The following is a 20,235-nucleotide window of genomic DNA, read 5'->3' on the forward strand; positions in this document are numbered from 1 at the left end:
ATTACTGCAAATTTAATGTTTGTTAAAATTGCTCTACTCAAAACACAGTGTATTTAATGTTTTGTATTAATGCTGTGGAACTTTCCCCTCCCTCTAGCTGAAATGAATAGGACTTTAGTTTAGGGTAAAAATAAGGGAGAAGGAAGAGGAAAAAAGAAAAACCACAGATTACTCAGCGCAAAAAAATCATTCCATGAATCATGGCTGGCAGAGTTCCCTGACAGGATGGGAGAAAAATCAGCAGTTGGTTGCAGCAACATCTGCAAATACACTGAATCCAGTGCAGCCCCATCATTAACTCTTCGACTTCTGGGTGTTCTAGATACTGAATCTTCCTGTGTTTTTAGAAAGGGTTTTGTTTATCTTGTATTTCAAGTAGCTTATTTGCACTAATGACAGTGACCCACAAATAAAAATCTTCACAGTATTATCTTATCAACTCAGGTGAACTTCTTTTGATGAACAATTTATCAGTTGCTAAAACCATCTCCAGATAAATTTCTAAAAGTTCTTAATTTTGAAAGCTCTGATATGCAAAGAAATTATAAAATATTTATCCTAAGAGTTAAGATTATCATATAAGCGTTACAAAATATCCACTGTGTTGTGTTATTAGAATTCACATATTAGCAGTTATACTCTTAAGTCCAGAGTATCTCTTACCGTGTGACTTTGGAACTACCTGAAAGAAGCAGTTGAGATTTGTGTTCTCCTAAAATACATATATTCTAAAATTAGATTTGTTTTTATTCATTTATTACAGAAAGATCCACTATGCAATTAGAAAGATATTCTTACAGCTATACATAATCAAAGACCACAGTAATTTTACTTCCGATTCCATCTGTGTGTATTTTAAACAGAAAGCTATTTTCCTGTGTTAGTAAACACTTCACTGAAGAACTTGTCTTGTACAGAAGAACAAGAGCATGTCAGCAGTGCTCAAAAAAGTATCTAATGCTTTTTCCATCCACAGGCGCTCCTACTGAGCTGTCATAGCCAGAGCGTATAATTTATTGTGTTTCTGACTCACAGCAATCTCCATTTCATCGCACCGTGTGCTACTCTGTTAGCTAGAAACAGCATGGTATAGCTCAAACCAGTTGCAGCAACAGTTGTTCAAACACACAAAGGCTCCTTCCATCTTTATCGTTTGTTCATGTAACCTCCTTACCTGTGAGCACAGAAAAAAATAAGGCAGGACTTCCTACTGAAATCTGCTTGCCATCTGTTGCTTGTTATCAGTGTTCCCCGTTATGTACATAGCCCCAATCTAACAGTACTCAGACAAAACCTCCCTGCTTCTAAAGAGATTGTGTGAATAAACTAGTGAGAAAAAAAAAGAAAAAAAGAGTTGGAGCACATGTAAACACAGTGTCTGAGAGCTCTCCCCCTCAGATCACATCCAGTCAGCAGATCCACCACAGCCCAGCTGCGCTGCTGCAACCTGCTCATTCCGGAAATCAGAGCAATTCCCTTTCCCCTTTGGTTTTATTGAAATGTTGAAGCAGGAAACATTACCTTTGTTTTTTACACATTTTATTTACTGCTAAACCTAGTGAAAGCACATCATCCACATGTACACTGGTCTTACTAAGAAGACCAAAGGGAAATACAATCCTACAAGCACACAGTTAGCATTTCAAAGTAGAAATAAAACCCGCACCTGTTTAAGGTTATTGTGAACTTCATCTTTGAAATTTGATTTAGTATCAAACGTAACAAGAGTATCAAGGAGTTGAATCTTTCAATTTAGCGCTTAAGTTTTGCAATTCTAGATGTTGGTTTTGCCATTACGCACAAGCACCAATTCAAATAATATCACACACCTCTAGAATATGAAAGCCCAGAAGAAACAGGCCATTTCGTTTGGTTGGTTTTTTATATACACACACACTACATTTACACACACACACACCTGCAGATCCCGTTCCTGCATTCTACAGGCAAATCCTTGGCTTGCAAAAGTTGGGTCACAAAAGTGCATACCCACAGCTGATTCTCTTTTACTCTATACACTTTACAAAGCAGTCTCTTGGTTGTTGTGGTAAACTTTTCTAACAGAAATAAGCAAGACGACTGTACAGATGCAAAGATCTGAAAATCAAAACCTGCACTACAGATTTTCCTCTATATCAAAGACATAAATTGCTATAAAACAGCACAGGACAAGACAAGACAGGGTATTTCTAGCACAATACTCTGTATCCTTCAGTTCTAAAGTCTGGAAGCCAAAACTACATGTCAGATTAAAGCAATCACTGAATGTTTGCTGGACTAACACGCACAATGAACAAACAGGGCAGTCCGCGTTCTGGCATGGAAAATTTACAGGAAAAAACTTAATTTCCAGTGACCAGCACTACCCTCCAGATATAAGCTTCCAGGGATGAGACAGCAGTACTGGTCTCTCTATTCTTGTGTTGCTAAAATAATACCGTGTATATAGCTGTAGTCAAAAAGGCTAGGAATTCCTAAGCAGCTAGTACTCATAAGCTACAGAACTGGATTGTTTGATTCTAAGTTTATTTTGGTTAATGAACTGTTCTTGAAAATCAGCATCATCTCCCTAACCTGACAGAGAACAGTGTGTAGTTCAGGCATTGTGCTAGCACAGCAGACCTGTTCTCGATTTACCAACAACTACCCCAGAGGTTGTGTGGTGCTCTCTCATCATTCTAATTTTACTATAGCAGATTTTGCCAGCTAGTTCAGATAGCACAGAGACACACCACAGGGGTGGGTTTTCTGCCAGCAGAAGAAAGTTCTTTCTGCCTGTCCTCCAATCCACAATTTGCACAGCCAGATACTTGCAGTCTCACAGTCCGTAAGAACTGATCATCCTCCAACCTCCCGCAGCCCATACTTTAAAAGATTTTCTTCACTAGTATCCACTCCTCACAAAACCTTTGCTGCCCTTATACAAATACACCCAGTGCGGGAGAAATATCATCTTTGTTCAGCAGCAGCGTAAAGTACAAGGAATCAAGGAGCTGGCAGGTGGAGCAGATGAGGTGGAAATCTTCAGAGCCTCCTGGTTGAGGTTGGGAAGACTAGTGCCAAGTTTTAAGCTCTGCAGAAGAGTCAAGGAAAACATCAGGACATAAAGATCTGCTATTCATACTACAACTGCCTGGCAAATCTAGTGTTTATTTACAAAATCGTGCTGCGTATATTTCATCAATAGCATGGACACATCATGCCTTTTTGCAGCATTCAAAGATAGAAGGCACACAGAAATGCTGTGTTTCAGTTGCTTTTAGAAATGGTCAGGTTGCTTTAACTGGTGATTCTCTTGCCCTCCAAGCATGGGAAAATTATCTTTTTTGATTGCCTTTAACATGGCCGAACAATTTTTCTTCTCAAGGAAAACATAAACGTAATCATCAGGAGAAAAATAACTGGCTCAACATTATTTCACTTAACTCCACAAACTCAGAATAGCTTAATTTTTTTTTTTTGCCAAAAAGACCACCAAAGCAGAAAACAACGGCTTTTAAGGCATCCACTCATGTCTCAGAAAGACAAAAGGAAAAAGGCAACTCACACCAAACAGAGCCATTGTTTTTCTCTGTTTATTTTGCAAGCTTCTTCAAAGTATCTTGTTGCTAAGAGTAACTTCAACCAAAAAGTGTTTGCTCACTAGAAAAAAATTTAAGTATAAACATGAAGTGCTGTTGAAAAAAAATGAATGGAAAGTTAACACCCATTCTGCTGCTTCAAACCTGCAAAGCTACTGGGGAAATCCCAATTCAATTATCTCCTTAAGTAGGTAACTTCCAACTCTTAATCCCATCCCACATCTTGATCTCTTTTCAAGGCTGAATTGAGTAAAGGGAGTAGAAGTGGGCACATACCATTCCCGTTTCTCGGCAATACTGTATTTTTCATCTTAATTATGGGTCTTGAATTGAGCAGCCACCAGAGGGAGCAGGACATCGCAACACTCCTGGGGAAGATGTAGTTAGAGCAACCAGCTGTCTCCATCTCCCTTGTCTTCGGCCCCTGATAGCACAGCAGTGGTTGCTTAATGAAAAGTAGCCCGAGATGCTTATAACAGTACTTCTGTAACAATGGCAAACCTCTAGATAAACCAAGCAACGGGAACAGTGGGCTCTTAAGCAGTGCTGCAACACCAAAACACAAAATATACGGAGAGGTCATATTCTCAGAATAGGCAATTGGTGAAAGAGGCTATACAACTTGCCCTAATCTGAATGCATTAATACTTTCCTAAGCACCCAGTCCTTAATAAACCTAGATGCCAAGACTGATGCAGCAGCTTTACAAAAGGCACCATGTAGAAATGCAATGGCTCCGAGCATTATGTTAGTAACATGTATCTTAACTATTACCCAGCTGATCACACCTAAATGGTGCAACAGTCCCCATTAGCCAGCCACATTAGACAAGAGCCCCAAATTTCCATTTCAAATTGCCAATGTACATCGGGCCCTCACTCAAACTAAACTGCACATTTTCTGGGAAAAGGTCTGCATTTGTGCAGGATTTTCAATGCTGGTTGCTTTATTTGCACAGAGATAAACAGTAACTGCCATAGATATTGCAATCTTTTTGTCCTCCATTCTGTTAAGGCACGCTGTGGCTTCACAGGGACTCTTCCTTCTTTTCAGCACTTCTCTCAAGTAAGGAGTCAGAACAATACAAATTAATTCCACTATATAGAATCCACTATAAATTTCACTCAATTTCATTAGGAACTGGTATACAACAAAATCGGTAAAACTGAACATTTATTTATGTATTTTAGTATTGTAACAGCAGAGAGGGAGTTGTTTAAAAGGCAGAAGGCTCAAGGAGAGATTAATAAGAGGCCTGAAAGAAACTTTTTTCATTTAGTTTATGTATAGTTTTCCCTTTACTCCAGAAGGCCACAAAACCAGACACAATTGAAGTCTGTAATTGCAAAAGCAAAGTTTTTATATTTGCTTGAAATTCTACAGTATGTTGCTTAATTCCAGCACAGTACATTGCGGGGAAAGAACATACATTATAACCTCTCCAAATGAAATGACAACAGCCTTGTCAGTTTTAATACTAAACAGTAACCGAGCCTTGTAAGCACACGGCATTCCTGCAGCTTATTATACTTGGGAGTAATGCTTTTTTCCCCTGCTCTTAAGCATGACTGATATATTGCAGGGTGGTGGTGGTGGTAAAAGGAAGATCCCAACACATACCTAAAAATGCATTGAACTTCTGTGATTATTTAACATTGAAACCTACTGACAACCATAAAGCTTGTAATTATCCAAAGACCATATTCTTTAACTTGCTAAAGAGATTAACAATAAACTATAGTCACTTTTGAAGCCTTTTGTGTACTTGTTCAATCTGTAAACGAAAAAAGGATTTACTGGACAACAGAGGCCACATTTGCCAGCGCTACATTTGCTGCTGATTTAATTTTTGTGACTCTGAATTTCCACACCCTCGTTCTTGCTCCTGTGCATTGGAGCACTCCTACATTGCAACAGCAAAAGTGTACGTGCATCAATGTGAACAGATGTGCCAGCATGAGCAAGGCTGATGCAGAAATGAGAGTAAAGGAAACAGACTGTGTAAGCTCTCATCGCTTCTCAAAAAACTCCATGTTTCAAGAACCCAGACCAAACCCAGCCTCAGGAACTAGCTCTCTTCTCAGACCATGAATGATAGACAAAGTATATAAGCAATCAAATATACACCGCATGTGCATATGCTGCCACACTTGTACCTTCTACCACACTTGTGTAAGAAGGACATTTAGGATACAGGTTTTTCTAAAGCTCTTTTTTCAAGAAATTAGCAACTCCCGAAAGTACAAATCCCCACATCTTAATACGAGACATCCCAGCCGATCAGTGCAATGTAATTCTTAAGACCATGTACTTCAGGTACAAGCAGACATACGTATCCACACACCACCAGAATCACAGCGGGAACTACTCAGGATGAGTCCTTCTACTAATTTTTTTTTATACTTTCATGAGGAAAATACCAATTAACTCAACTTTTTGATTGCCGGTAAAAGGAAATTATCTTTCAAGATCTTTTTCTTCCCAAATCAGAGATTCAGCATGCCTGTAGAGGTTCTGCATCTTCCTCAACTGAAGAGAGCTCAGTCTTATGGTATGACTGCCTGCCATAGGGTGCTGATACACAACACATAATAAACGCAATAGTTAGCCATGTGTGAATAAACTGGCGGTTCTTACACTGCATTAACAGATCATCTTTACACCATATTCATACACCATATGCAAGAACATACATATTCGATTATTTTTCTCCTCAGGGGCTTTCCCTGCTTGTGAACCAGCACATCCAGCACCAAAAAAACAGCTTTGAACATGCTGGCAGAGGTGTAATTACCTGTCACAACACGCCCCTTACCACGCTAATTAGGGACATACTCCATGCCTAGAGGCCTAAGATATGCACAGAGAAATATTGCTCTTGGGTGGCAAAAATGATCATGATAAAAGGATTTCTAAAAATAAAATAAAAAGAACAGTTTTCTTTGTTTTCTACAGGGACATTTGGCTTGTTTGTTTTGGATTTTTTTCTGTTGAACAACAGTTTCCTGAACTTGTGCGTTCCTGGCCACAGGCAGGATAATTTGAGGCTATGACTTCAGGGAATATCACTTCCACCACTTAAGCAACTTACTTTGACCTACACAGTACAAAACCATGTGTTGTAGAAACAGCCTTTGTTGTATACATCTCCGATAATAATTTGAATTTTTCAAGAAATCACACCCTACTTTTTTTATTTTCAAAAGATGGAATTGCCATCTACTATGCTATATAGTAAGAATATTAATTTTTTGATTTAAAACACTTCACAAATTTCACCCTTCCCACCCTCCCTGCCAACCCAACCATCCTCTCCCATTGGACAATTAGAAGTTTTCTGAATTTGTTTATTCAAAACAGTATGTTTTTTATTGTTGAGATGGCAAACCTCCACAACAAATATCTCCAGTGTAATCTTACGCATTGTGCACTTGGAAGTTAAGTATTATTTAATGTGGGTGAGACCTGGGTTCACACTAAAGTGCTGAAGAGCAATTCAGAAGAAGATACTCCCACTCCTGTATCATAGGAAACTAATTCAGCTTTAAAACAAACAAGAAAAACCTTTCTTGATTATTTTACCTTGTGAAACCACCGACTGCAATAGAGATGACACTGCTTCCAATTTAGGAATTAAGATATTATGGTGAGTGCAAGTGAGTGCACAGGTCTGCACTTTGGGAGGAATCTGGAGACTAGGGACGATGAAATGACACAGAGAGAAAGAAAATTACTACTCAAAATAAAAGACTGTAACATACTCAACCATAAAAGAACAATCCCTCTAAAAACAGAAGAAATGTACCAGGCAAATAAATAATATTTATCTAAAGACACTATTGAAATACTCAAAAGCTTGTTCTTGGAATATTTTGTGGTCCCTTGTCACTTTATGATGAAAGAATCCCCAAGTTGTTTACCCAGTTCACTTAAAGTCACGTAACAAGACAACATTCTTAATTGCAACAAAGTTTATCTGAGGTTTACCAATTTTCTATAGAAGTGCATTCATTTGAAACTAGCCTCTTAACAATTTTTCTTTGGTGATATCAGTAATTTGGCCCAACATTCACACAGAAATAAAAAAATCGGGTTCTGGGAGGGCGGTGTGTGTGTGTGGGGAGTAACAGTTGCTCCTCACATGTATTGGATTTTTAAGTACCACTAAATGGATTATTCCAAAAAAGGTCTCTTGCACTCTATTGCAAAACAAAGATTACAAGATCTAGAAACATTACAGAAGGGATTAATTTAAAGGTGTAAAAAATTTATTTGTTTAATAATGTTGGTTTATGTCAATAAATTGTTGCAACCTGAGACAACCCTGATCCATTACCTTTGAGTACATGCTTAAAAGTTGTACAACTCTAAGCTAACATGCCACAGAACAGGAAGCCCAGCACCTGCCTGTTCTTGAAATGTGTCTGGTTTAATGCATATTATTTGATAACAGAGATCAGCATCAAAAATTCATTTTTTAAGATGTGAGTCACTGCCATTCTGAAGACATTTTTACTGAGGTATGAAGTGAGTTTACCCACATCTACTCCAATGCCTACCAAATCCCCTTTAAGGTACCTCAGACTCCTTCACTACTGGTGTAACATGTGCATGTAAATCTGCATAAGTGTGCCCTTTGGTCCTTGAAGCCATCCTGACCAGTAATCATATGTACCTTGGAGAAACATCTCTCCTCTCATGTACTCCCAGACCTCTCCTCTTCCCACTCAAATGCACACATCAAAAAGGCCTACAGATCCTGTCAGGCATCCAGCCTCTGTTGCTATGATGCCAACAGTAAAATTCCATAACAACACACCTTGATTGCACAGTTCTTGATAATGCATCCACCAACATCAAGCTAGTGGACAGCAATTAGAGAAACGTAGTGTGCTAATGTCACGGCAGCAGCTACCACGCATTTCCCAGAGATGATACCGGTGATCTACAGGAAGCTTTGCACACCAGTACAGAAAAACAGATTTTTTCATTATGAAGTTATACCCATGAGCGCTGGATACATGAGGTCTGCAGCATTATCCCATCTCTGCAGCATTATCCCATCTCATCATTCAGTGATACCTGTCCCACACTGGTAGTGACACTCTTCCAAGCACTGTCTTGACCTGCTTAAACAACAGGCATGGTAGACTAGGGCTGGTGTCCCACCCTCAGGAACTCCATTCTTAGGTGAACTTCATCATTCCTGTCTGGAGACCACTGGGTGTTTCATCAGATATACTTGCAAAGGCTGAGAAGCTTATGACAAATGACAAAGCTTACAGCATTTGCCATCAGATAAACCGTGGCACTTGACAATGCCATTTTCAAAGTACTAGGTAGAAGGAGAGATATTTTTTCCAAAACTTTGACTTCAGTCCTAAGTCCCACATTTCTCTTCGTTTCTGCAACCCTAGATTTACAGTCCAGACAGTTATAAAATGAATACAGCACATTGATGGAGCAATTTATTATGAGAAAGTTCTCAAAATGCTAAGCTTGTTTCCAGGTGTTTATGTGCCACCACTCCAACAGTATAAGCCAACGGTATTTTAATAATGAACAACATCACAGTACACTGTACACTCAAAAATTCTTGTAAATGATTTAGCACAGATGAGCACAACCTGAATCAATTTTCATGGGCAGACTTGTGATACTGAGCACTTAGGTTTTAATGCAAGACAGAGTGCACTATGAATACAAATTTATCACCTTAAGAAAAAAACTGGTATCAATTTTAGCTTATATCTTATAAATAGAAGCAAAATGCTATAGCTGAAGAAAAAAATCAAATGGCTTCTTTTATGCAGACAGTATTCTGTCTATACAGAGAATGGATCAGACACCCCTTTGCAGCATTTCCACATTTCACAATGCTTGAAAACTTACCTAGGTTTTTAAGCGTGTAAATCACCATGCCCAAAAACATTAAAAAAGCAAAACAATACGAGATTTATCATCACTATTCAAGAACTAGTGAATACCCAGTAAAAATACTAACCAGAATGTAAAAGGTAGCAAATTGATTTTATATAATGAATAATTGTCTTCCTTACTACTACATAAGATCTGAAAATCAAAGTGTAAGTGGATTCAAAGAAGGATTAATTTGTGAAAGATAAATACACTGGCAATGATTTAGCAGGGCCTTTCATATACAGCCTCAAGACGTTGCTAACACATTGACTGCAGAGGGGAAGGAATCTCTTGCAAATAAAGCTTGAGTCCTAGGAGGTGTTCCTTGCTGCACACTTTCCTGAAGAAGTTTGTAGGCAATTGTCAGAAACAGATTACCTGAGATAAAGAACCTTTTGTGTGATCCACTGTGACGTTCCTATAAAATTCTTGTTCAATGGGTTTTTTTCAGTTTGCACACTGGGGCTATCAGAGCTCTGAAAGGCTGGGGCAGTACACCCTATTCATTACAGAAGTGCCAACGTCAATCATCTGAAATCTTCTGCATGTTCTGACCCAACTACATTTTCTCCAAAGGCCTGAACAAGCTGACTGAGTTGTTGACTCACACACCAAATAAATACAACGACCTCTTAAAAAGCTTAGGGGGGGGGGGGGAAATAACAGCAGGATCTGTTCTATTCAGCTTCTACTATGGCGTGAACATTTTCAGCCCTGCTTTCATCCAGCCCTTCAAGCTGGACCCAAATACAGGTACATACAGCCATAGAAAGCAGGTACAGATTTGTTTTGTAATATACGTGAGACTTCATAAACCAATTAAACTCATCTTTGAAGCACCTTATTTAGAATTCCATTAAATCCTGTAAGAAGCTCCTAAATTCTCAAGGCAGAATGTCAAATTGATGTTTTTAGGATAACACATGCAATCCATGCAAATCTCTGCTAATTTACAACACCACCTGAAGCAGTTCGTGTAGCACAGCACCGTATCAGATGGTGAATTAAAAAATATCGATACCCATACAATCCTGTGTCTTTCAAAATTCATACAACGTCAACCACTAAATCTGTGCTTTCCTGCAAAACTTATTTTTGTCCTTCACTGAAGGCAAGGATGCTTGCTTGCCAAGCACAAACCACAGATGAACAGATGATATATTGTCTTCCCAAGTGTGCTGTTGGAATGTTCCAGTAACTTCGGTGCATGCTGTTTTTCAAGAGAAAAGTAAAAAACTCTTGGCCAGCAATGAAGCCAGTGCTTCCACCCCATTTTTGTATGGTTTGAGAACCTGAATAAGCAAGGCAGGACTGTGCAACAAGAAGGTTGAAGGGGCTGGACTTCATTAATTCGCCAGAGGAGACAAAGGAGCTATGTAACAACAGCACACAGCTACTTGAGGGGTAGCAATAAAGATCCCAAACGCAAAGTCTTGCTTGTGTTAGTGGATGATATCACAAGGGGCAATGATCACAACTGTGGCTTGGGAGGTTCAGGTTGAATGTGAGGAAAAATTCTTTCACTAGGAGGTAGTGCAGCATTGGAGCAAGTTACCCACAGAGGCTGTAAATCCCTCTGTTTTCCAAGGCTTTTCAAGACACAGCCAGACAAAGCCTTGGCTGGATGGATCTAGCCTTGGCAACAGTCCTGCTTCAAGCAGAAGGCTGCACTAGGTGACCACAGAACTCCCTTCCAGCCAATGCTTCCATGGCCACAAATACAAAATCATCAAAGCAAAGAAACTAATCTATGCTCAATGTAAGGCACTATAGATAATAAGCATCAACAGAAGACATTTATGTCAAATGCCATTAAGTGCTATCAAATAAAATTTCATTTCATACTGCATGTATTGTATGAGATACTGATTGAAACAAAACACGCAGAATTACATCAACTTTTAATAGAGAGTGTGTCAACACCACTTCTCTGTTGCTTCCAGATTTTAAATGAAGGCTATACTGTCAAAAGTAAACATTCACAAATTTATTTACAAACATTAATTTTTTTCCCATCTGCAAACAACAACCACTATGGTGAAAGCTTCTTGCAATGAGGTTATGACTCAATCTGCCCTTTGCTGACTATCCCCATTTTTTATGCAACAGCCTTGATTTATCATTTGTTACCTTGACAGGAAATGATTGCTTGCAACACAGTTAACAACATGGTCTTCTGGCAATCATAACTCAATAGATTATTCTCTGGTACAAACACACCATTCCTTATGTAATGATACATTTTTATGCCTGGCTTTGGCTATAACCTAAATGAAGAAGGTCCATTTCAATAATAATAATAATAATTAATAATAAAGCGTCCTTCTACAGTTTCCTTGGCTAGGGAATCACCCTGTTGACTATTAGAAGTTAGTCAGTTGCTTTCCTTGGAGCAGCCTTTATTTTTAGAAGAGTTGTTTCTTCAGAAGACGCAACATTCTTTGCTGTTCAGTCTACACTCTTGGCCAAGTAACTACAAGCAATTTTTTTTTTCTTGCCACTGACAATACAATTGAATTTCAAGATACGTTGGTGAATTTCTGGGTATAGGCTACATTATTTAGCTTTGACAAACATTTTAGTTAGTATCTTGTACTTACCTCAAGCAAGCTTCATTCAAAGACTATGAAATAAGGAAAATGTGTGCAGTAACTTCAGCAGGCTATGGGAGAGGCATAACCAAGTAATTTTTTAACACTTACATGATACAACATATTGGCAGTTAAGAGATTATTACAAAACAATTACATTATTTGCACTTTTTTAATTTTAAATGTTCTACTGCAGTGGTGCCTCAAGCAATTATTAAAACTGAAGCCCGTGAGCCTGCCATCAGGACTACAAACCCAAAACAGACTGAATCCCAGGAGAAAGAGGGAAAAAATGCCCACCTGGTAGTCAATTCTACCACTTTGTAGGCCTGTGAGCCAACTGATTAAATAAAAACACCTGAACAACCACTCCCACCAGCTCTCCTCTCAGCCCTGTTTTTAAGGGCTTCTTGTGTATACATGGCCAGACAAGCAGATCATAGATAGACCTTGTGCATTTATTCAAGACAGTTGATCTGCTCTACTGGATTATTATTTTATTTTCTTCTCTGGATAAGATGATAAATGGTTACTCTCACTATGGAAAAGCAGAACAACTTCCAGATCAGCACTGAAGGACACAGGCATGCAGACAGATAGGTTTCCAGCTAAACAATGCTGACTTCTGTCTGTAAAAGATGCAGATATTTCTGCTTCTTATAAGATCTAGTTAATATTTTAAGAACACAGCAAATCTTAGAGCTACTTTTTTCCTAATCATGCTTTCTTCCTGCTCCAGGGTCACTGGCCACCCTTGGGAAATACTTAGGTCAAACTGTTAATGTCATGATCCAGTGAACCCTAAAGGACATCACCACTCAGATTGTGTTCTCAGACTTCAGAATTTCATGAAGAATTTCAGACCATCTTATTTTCTTAATAAGACATTTCTTATTCTTCATTTCTTAAGGCCAAACACATCTTTTGCATTAACATGGGAACAACTGTTAAGCATTCTTGTACCAAATTCTTCATTGATCTGTAAAAAGTCTATGATGCCTGCAAATTTTTACTGAACTTCATGAGACACACTACAAAAATGTAGCCCCGTAACCTCTCAGCATGTTGAGCAGTGAAATATTCAACCTTAATTTGTTATACTGGATACAGCTCATTGTTCTCAAGTTCCAAAACAAGTCAGTGCCAGTTTGATGTGGGAGTTCTGGGAGTGTAAAAAATTGATCCAACTCTGATCTAGATCTTGGTTTGGAAAAAAACCAAACAAACAAAACCACAAACCAAAACCCCAAAGCATTCAGTCAACCAACCAACCAAAAATAGATGATTTCACCTATAATCGAAAATTGCCCACTGGAGTTGAGAAGTTCCAGAAAACATCTGAAATACTATGGAGAAACAGAAATGACAGGGGGGTGGGAAACCAAACAACTCCATCCTCCCCAAGATGTTTCACTCAGCATAGCAAAACTTGTGTGTGAAATTTACAGCCGCTGTGTGGGAACAAACCACAGACAAGTATTTGTGGTAAGTAAAACAGAGTAATATTAAACTAAGTCAAAGCCTTTCCTTGTATTATTGACCATCTGCACTTTTAACCACACATTAAAGTACAAATCAGAATAGTTATTCATTATGAACTCAAATAGATTTCATTATTGACTTCTATATTTGGCAATATTATTTTATTTTTAAGTAAGGAAACATCTACCACATCCATACTGGGCTATTCTTTCCCAAGGAACACTGACCAGAATTCAAAGTGAAATAAACCAGGTACTGAATCTGTTAAAAATTTCTGGTGCACTTTAGATATCATCAGAACACTGAGATACTTCCTCAGCCCTAATGCCGCAGCAAGGACACATAATTAATCAATTCAGTTCATAACTAAGATTTATATTCACTATAAACTTTCCTGCAAGTACACTTATTTTAGTCAGTAGTCACAGAATAAAAAGCTAGTCAAAATAGGAAAGGACACCAGATTAAAGTCCAGAGTTAGACTGAAGTCTATCGAAAACCAGGATTTTTGTTTGGAGGTTTTGTTGTTGTTTCCCCTTTATTAAAAACAAACTAGATAGAAATACTAACATTTTAATCTAAAAAAGCCAGTAAAAATCCAGTGTTGTTTATTCTTCCCAGAACAACAATGTATGTGACAAAAACATGCAACAAAGAGGGCAGAAATCGATCAGGTCATTTTACTTATTTATATTGCAGTAAAAAAAAAGCCCTAAAGATTTCCAGCAAGACTGGCTTCCTTTCCCACAGCAGGTGACCAGATGATTCAGTTTAATGAACCTGTGCAGCTAGTTATATTCTTCTCACTTCTTAAAGAATGTATCCTAGTTCTTCTCCCTATCACTTAAAAACCCCTATGCATATAAAAAAATAATCAAACAATCAGCATTTTATCAAAGGGAAAATAATTTCATTAGATGAGTCTCAAATTGCTTAATATCTTCTCACAGGTTTTTCAGAGCATGCTAATTTAAAACTTTCTTAATTCAGGGAAAATTCCATTGTCATGATGTGTGGTGGGGTAAAAACAGGCAAACAAGTCACCTGAGCTATCTACGACTACTCCATGGACAAGGATGATTCTGCCCATCATCTGCTCATGTCTCCACGTTTTCACTCTGGGCTTTAATATCAGCTCTGGTGCTTGCCTTGCTTAAGCAAGTCTCTTCAGCTTATTAAATAAACAAAAAGTCCCCAACCTAATCCAGCTAAAATAACCAACGAAACAATCACCCAACCAACTAAATAAGAAAAGCTTACGTGAGTAGATCTCTAACAGTTTTGCAGCAATCTAAGCCAAACTAGCTCTTGACTGACACAGTTTCTTAACTCCCTCCAGCTGCATGTTCCTACTCTTTCCCTTGTGCCAGCTTCAACACCCATCAGAACCTGTATAAAACCATTCCAGTGAGCTGAATCAGCAGGCTCCCGTCCACTGAAAAGAACGAGAAAAATATCTCTGTGCTTTGCCAACACACCAGAACAGGTTGATGCAGGTTCTAGTGAGCACAATGGCTCCAAGAGAAGCCTCAGCAGCCACCGGCTAGATGAGCCCAGGCTGCCACCAAACCACAACTTTGGTAACTTTACTCACCGACAGGTTGGACAAGCAGCAGAGCTGACACACCAGAGAGAGCAGAAGTGCGCGTCCACAAAAGAGATGACGCCTCTAGCAGCAGCAGGCTGTTAGTATAGTTTAGCTGGCTTCATCCTACAATACCCGGCATAGCATAATTGTGACTAGTTTCAAGGGAAAACACTACTTCTTCATTCAATGCTCTCCTCTGTTCTGGTCCCCCAATAAAACAGTGTTAATTATATGCTGGCGTGTTTAGTAAGTCGAAAGGTGAAAGTTCACAAATGCTTCTAACTACCACTTTGCATACACACCTTGTATATGCAGGGCAAAGGTAAACAACTTCCCTTATGCACTTTCATGCACAAGCAGAACGTACCAGAAATTTAAGTTGCTCACATTCACAATTAGTTTAACAGACTGAAGTGCTTAAATTAAGTGTCTGCTAAGATGCAACTACATTTCTTAAACCCTGCAAAAATATCCAACAGCATTATTTAACACCTATTTTACATTATTATTTTGGCAGTGTAACTGCATACTATATGAAAAAAACCCATGCTTATTTTCAATAGGTTTGTAAATAAAGGAGTAAGAGAACTGTCAAGTAAGGGAAGAGTGAACTCATGTACTTTGGGTGGTGTTTTTCACGGCTGGGAGTCTTTGTGCCATTTTCCACTGTGGAGTCTTGCAAATAGATGGAAAGATGATGAACAGGTAAAGCAGAATACTATTCATTCACACATACTTTACGCTACTAAGGTAAACAGTGCCAGGCCCATTTTAAAGGGGGATTTGTCAGGATGAAATAATAATAATAAAAATAAGATGAAGGACACAGGCCTTTTATTACTGATTAGTAGCACTGTGCCAAAGACAAACTCCAGGAACAAGCCCTGTTCCACAAGAAGGTGGCAAAGATTATATACATACACAAACTGTAGAACCAATTATACATTTTTTGCTAATAAAAATCTCCAAAACAAATACCTTTAAAAACCAAGACATCATAACCAGCACAGTGTGAACACTTAGCTATTGAGGAAACCGTACAGGAACCAACACTTTTTTTTTTTTTTTTTTTTCCTTGCACCCTACTCTAAACAAAGCAAAACTCTGCACACATGCCAAGCCACAATGGGTTCAACAGGGTCCTGCTAATCCTGCACCTGCCCAGAGGTGCAGTGACACAGCTAGGGTCACTGGAAGCCACAGCGCCTGCCTGTTGCCATTTTCTTCTGCGATTCCTCAAATCGCTGTTTTCGTCATCTACGAGGGGACACTCACTTCTTGTTGCTCAAACAGATGCAAAACCACACAAATGTAGAAGTCACTGTATAACTAAGGCTGTATTATAATCAAATTAAAAACCAGAATATTTGGAATTCAATTTTAAATACGCAGTGGGGCTGAGATTTTCTCTGGAAACAAATCTTAAAGAAATTATTCATTCTGGAGGGGATTTTACATTGACAGAAAAAGAAATGCTGCATTCACATCTCAGTGACTACATAAAGGTGATACATACGTTGCCCCTCAGTTAACAAAGATGCCTGAATTAACTACTTTCTCTTGCTGCCAGGATCTGCCGGATTTCACCATTTCAAATAAAAGCTTGTTGCGACCTTCAAGGCTCTATGAAGACATATCAATCTGCTTGCTCTCAAGCTCCCGTCTCCATGCCTTCCCGTACACAGGGATTCTTGCCTTCCCGCCTGCCCAGGCCTACCTCCCACACCTACATGAAAGGAGCTACACGCGGTCAACTTTGACACCCAGACGCTCCTCCATCGGGTACTTTCAAGAACAATCCGTATCTCAGTTCCTGATACGGCACCTTACACACCCGGAGATGCCCGGTGGGCAGCCGGAGCCGGGGCAGGCGCGGGCCCCGAGGCCATGGGGCACAGCACCCGGGGGCTGCAGGCCTGTGGCTCTCACCGGCCCCTGGCTCAGGTGTCCCGGAGCCGGAGCCGAGCAGGGGTGAAGCCGCCGGGCCGGCCCGCGCTGCGCTGCCGCATGGCCCCCCACAGCGGTTCAGAGCCGGGGACCGGGCCGGGGACAGCCCACAGCAAGCGACGCCACGGCCCGCCGCGCCCCCGCCCCTCACCTGCCGCCGAGCTCAGGGCGACCCTCCGGTGCCTCCTGCCCAGCTCCCGCAGCTCCTCCTCGTCCTCCTCCAACCTCCAGGCTTCGGCCATCGGCGGCGGGGGGGCGGCTGACAGCATTCAAGAAGCGGGGGCTGCCATGTCCGCCCGCGGCCGGCACCCTCCCCTCAGCGCGGCCGCCCGGCCCCGTGATCCCCGGGGCTGCCCCGCACCTGCGCCCTCTCCGCCCCCGCCCCTGCCGGCGAGCTCTCAGCGCGGGCCGCCGCGCTCCGGCCGGTGGGGAGAGCGAGGGCGAGGCGGGAGCCGGCCTTGCCTGCCCATCCGCGGCTCCGGCGTCAGCAGGAAACCCGGCGGCCGCCTGGCACCGCCACAAAAGGGGGCGGGGGAGGCGGCGGCGGCGGGGGGAGGTACCTGGCGGCCGGGCAGCGCTCCGCCGCAGCGGGCACCCAGCCCCAGCAGCCTCTGCTGAGGGGCACAGGGGCGAGGGGCTCCCAGGCCTTCCTCCCCTCACAGCGAGGGTGAGGCGGCGGGAAGCGCTGTCGCTGCGGGCGGCCCGGGTGGCTGGGGGTGCCGGCCGTGCCGATGGGGCCCGGGGCGGGCGGCCCGCACTGCCCTGCCCTGCCCGGGCGGCGCCGGGGAAGACTGTGGGGCTCCGCGGGCGGCCCGCTCCCACCCGCCGCCAGGAGGGCGCGTTGCGCGACGCGGGGCTCGCTGCGGTGGTTTAAACTACTTAAGGAGTAGTAATCTTACGGAACACTTCAAACCAGTGAGGTACGCTCTTCCAGCACAGAAGCGATAAGAAAAATCTGGCCGCGGTTCAAGCTGGGCACTTAGAAGTCGGTTGTAGTTTTAGTTTTAATTACTATTTTTTTTCAGGCCCTCGGTTGCCTGTATCTAAAATTGAGATCATATTGCTGCTTCATGTTGTATGTTTACTGTAAACCCAGGTCATAAGTGTTTTTACAGATGATTTTGAATTAGGCACTACTAAAAAAAAAAGAAGTTAAATTCAGCTTCAGAGCAGGTGGATAAGGGACAGTAAATAAATAAAGTATGTGACCACAAATTAGACAGGAAGGTACAACAAAAAGTTGAGTAATCCTAATGTTGAGCAATATCAGTGCTGACTCACTAAGCACTGTCTACTCTGTACACTGAATAAAGCAGATTGCACAGGTTGGAAAAAATCTATGTGATTGCCAAACTGAACAATATAATGTGTGAATACAAATTATTGTCTATGCATTTCTTGGTGTTTCAGTGCTTGACTTTACAATCGCTGTTCCTTAACAGAGGTGCTTCTTCCGCTCAAAAGTTTAGTGTTCCAGTGGTATAATAGTTAGATTTTGAAGGATGTAAGGCTTTATAGTATTAAAGGGCATAAGGCCAGGCATAAAACTGAGTATGTAACTGAGAAATCAAACCTTCCACTATAGGTCTGTGTTCTCAAAAACCTCATGTTTCAAATGACCTCACCTCACAAACTTCAATGCAAGATCAGCATCCTTGTAGGTGATCTAAACTGGATACAAAGTTTCTCAGTGGAGCACCCCAGCCACAGATAGTGCTATAGCCGAGCCATGAAGCCTCGCCTGCAACAAAAACCACAAAAAAGTTCCAATGTGGAAAGTATGAGGAAGAACAGTAGAACAGAGGGAAGTCACTGGTATGTGCATACATGAGAGACAAAAGAGAATTCCTGTGTAAAACAAACATCATGTGTTGCTTGTATTCTGCTTCTTCACTGTTTACCCAAAGTACAGCACCTGTACTCAGCTCCTAAACTCCACTTAACCACAAGGAGTGATGACAACCATCTGTTTTCCACTTCCTGAATATCTACTTTCTATACTATGTGTTTAACTGCTGCTGGGGAGGAAGGAAATCCTCCTTCCTCCTTGCTATCATGTAAAATAACCAACAAAGGAAAGAGCAGAAATATACCATAGAAAAAAACATACACTCTAAGAGCCCAGAAAATTGAATTAAACCTTCTTTTGTTGCTGCTGATGAAATTAACACAGAAGCTTCCAAGCCTATAAAACTGAAAAATATATTTGGAGGCCATCTTAGGCCTAAGGAAAATATGCTGAACATAGCTCAGCTATGACTAAGAAAACATTGCCCAAAATCAGTATGGAATGATCATGAGTATTAATTTTGATGATCATCAAGTGTTCCTTAGCATTCACAGGGAAAGTCCTACTTAAAAATACAAATGCAATACCTAAATTATATAAAGCAATGAAGTCTCTAAAGCAACTGCTTGGCCATATACTGAGCTCTGTCAGCAGGAAATGCACTTGGGATAGGGACTGAATTAGAGCTAGAGGAGCTGTTCCATAAATGCCTGGAACTGACTGAAGACAGATTTCACCAGAAAGGAAGAGATCAAACTAAGAATTCATATGTGGATACAAGATTCAGGTAGCAGTAACCAACATGCTACTGTAAACAGTTTCCAATCAGAACTACTGGAAACAACTAAAAATTCCCAGCATTTAAATGAAATTAAAATGCAAGGCAGCATTGCATGAAATACTTGAATGATGTTTCTGAAACATTTACTGCAAAAAACATTCAGTAATGTCCATTGTCTCCAAAAGGAGGTTGCTTACCAGTGGCTAGAATTCCTCAGGGTATGTTGTCTGTAGGTGTACTCACACTGCCAGTGCAAATGCCACAAGCATTCAAGCTTAGAGGTGTTTTTTAAGGTTTTAGATGCCTGTAGAACAAATGTATGTAGGGTAATATACAGGAATGTGTAAGACAGTATGTTCGCATACTCTTCACTTCTCCCAGCTGCAAAATCTGCTAATAGCCAAGGACTCTAAGGGAGTAGAGATGGAAGGTGGATGTCTAGAACTCCATTTCTTACAAGTAATTCTTCTCTAGTGAGTGCTTGCCAGATGCACTCATCCATACCCTGAAAGCTGTGCCTCGCTTCCAGTTTATGTTGGTATTTTCAAGTGATAAAC

General features: G+C 40.7%; 1 protein-coding gene across 6 annotated transcripts in view; it reads right to left on the minus strand.

Moving 5' to 3' along the window:
* The window catches only part of SH3D19 (SH3 domain containing 19), an 86,362-nt gene extending 68,890 nt beyond the window's left edge, over positions 1-17,472 (minus strand). For all 6 annotated transcript variants that reach the window (XM_040600062.1, XM_040600102.1, XM_040600082.1 and 3 more), the window contains exon 1: positions 17,260-17,472. In XM_040600062.1, the coding sequence (XP_040455996.1) occupies positions 17,260-17,377 (118 nt within the window). In that variant the 5' untranslated portion in view covers positions 17,378-17,472. The remainder of the gene's footprint in view (positions 1-17,259) is intronic.
* Between the last annotated feature and the right edge of the window lie 2,763 nt (positions 17,473-20,235).

Source organism: Falco naumanni, chromosome 1, assembly GCF_017639655.2.
Source record: "Falco naumanni isolate bFalNau1 chromosome 1, bFalNau1.pat, whole genome shotgun sequence".
Lineage (NCBI taxonomy): Eukaryota > Metazoa > Chordata > Aves > Falconiformes > Falconidae > Falco > Falco naumanni.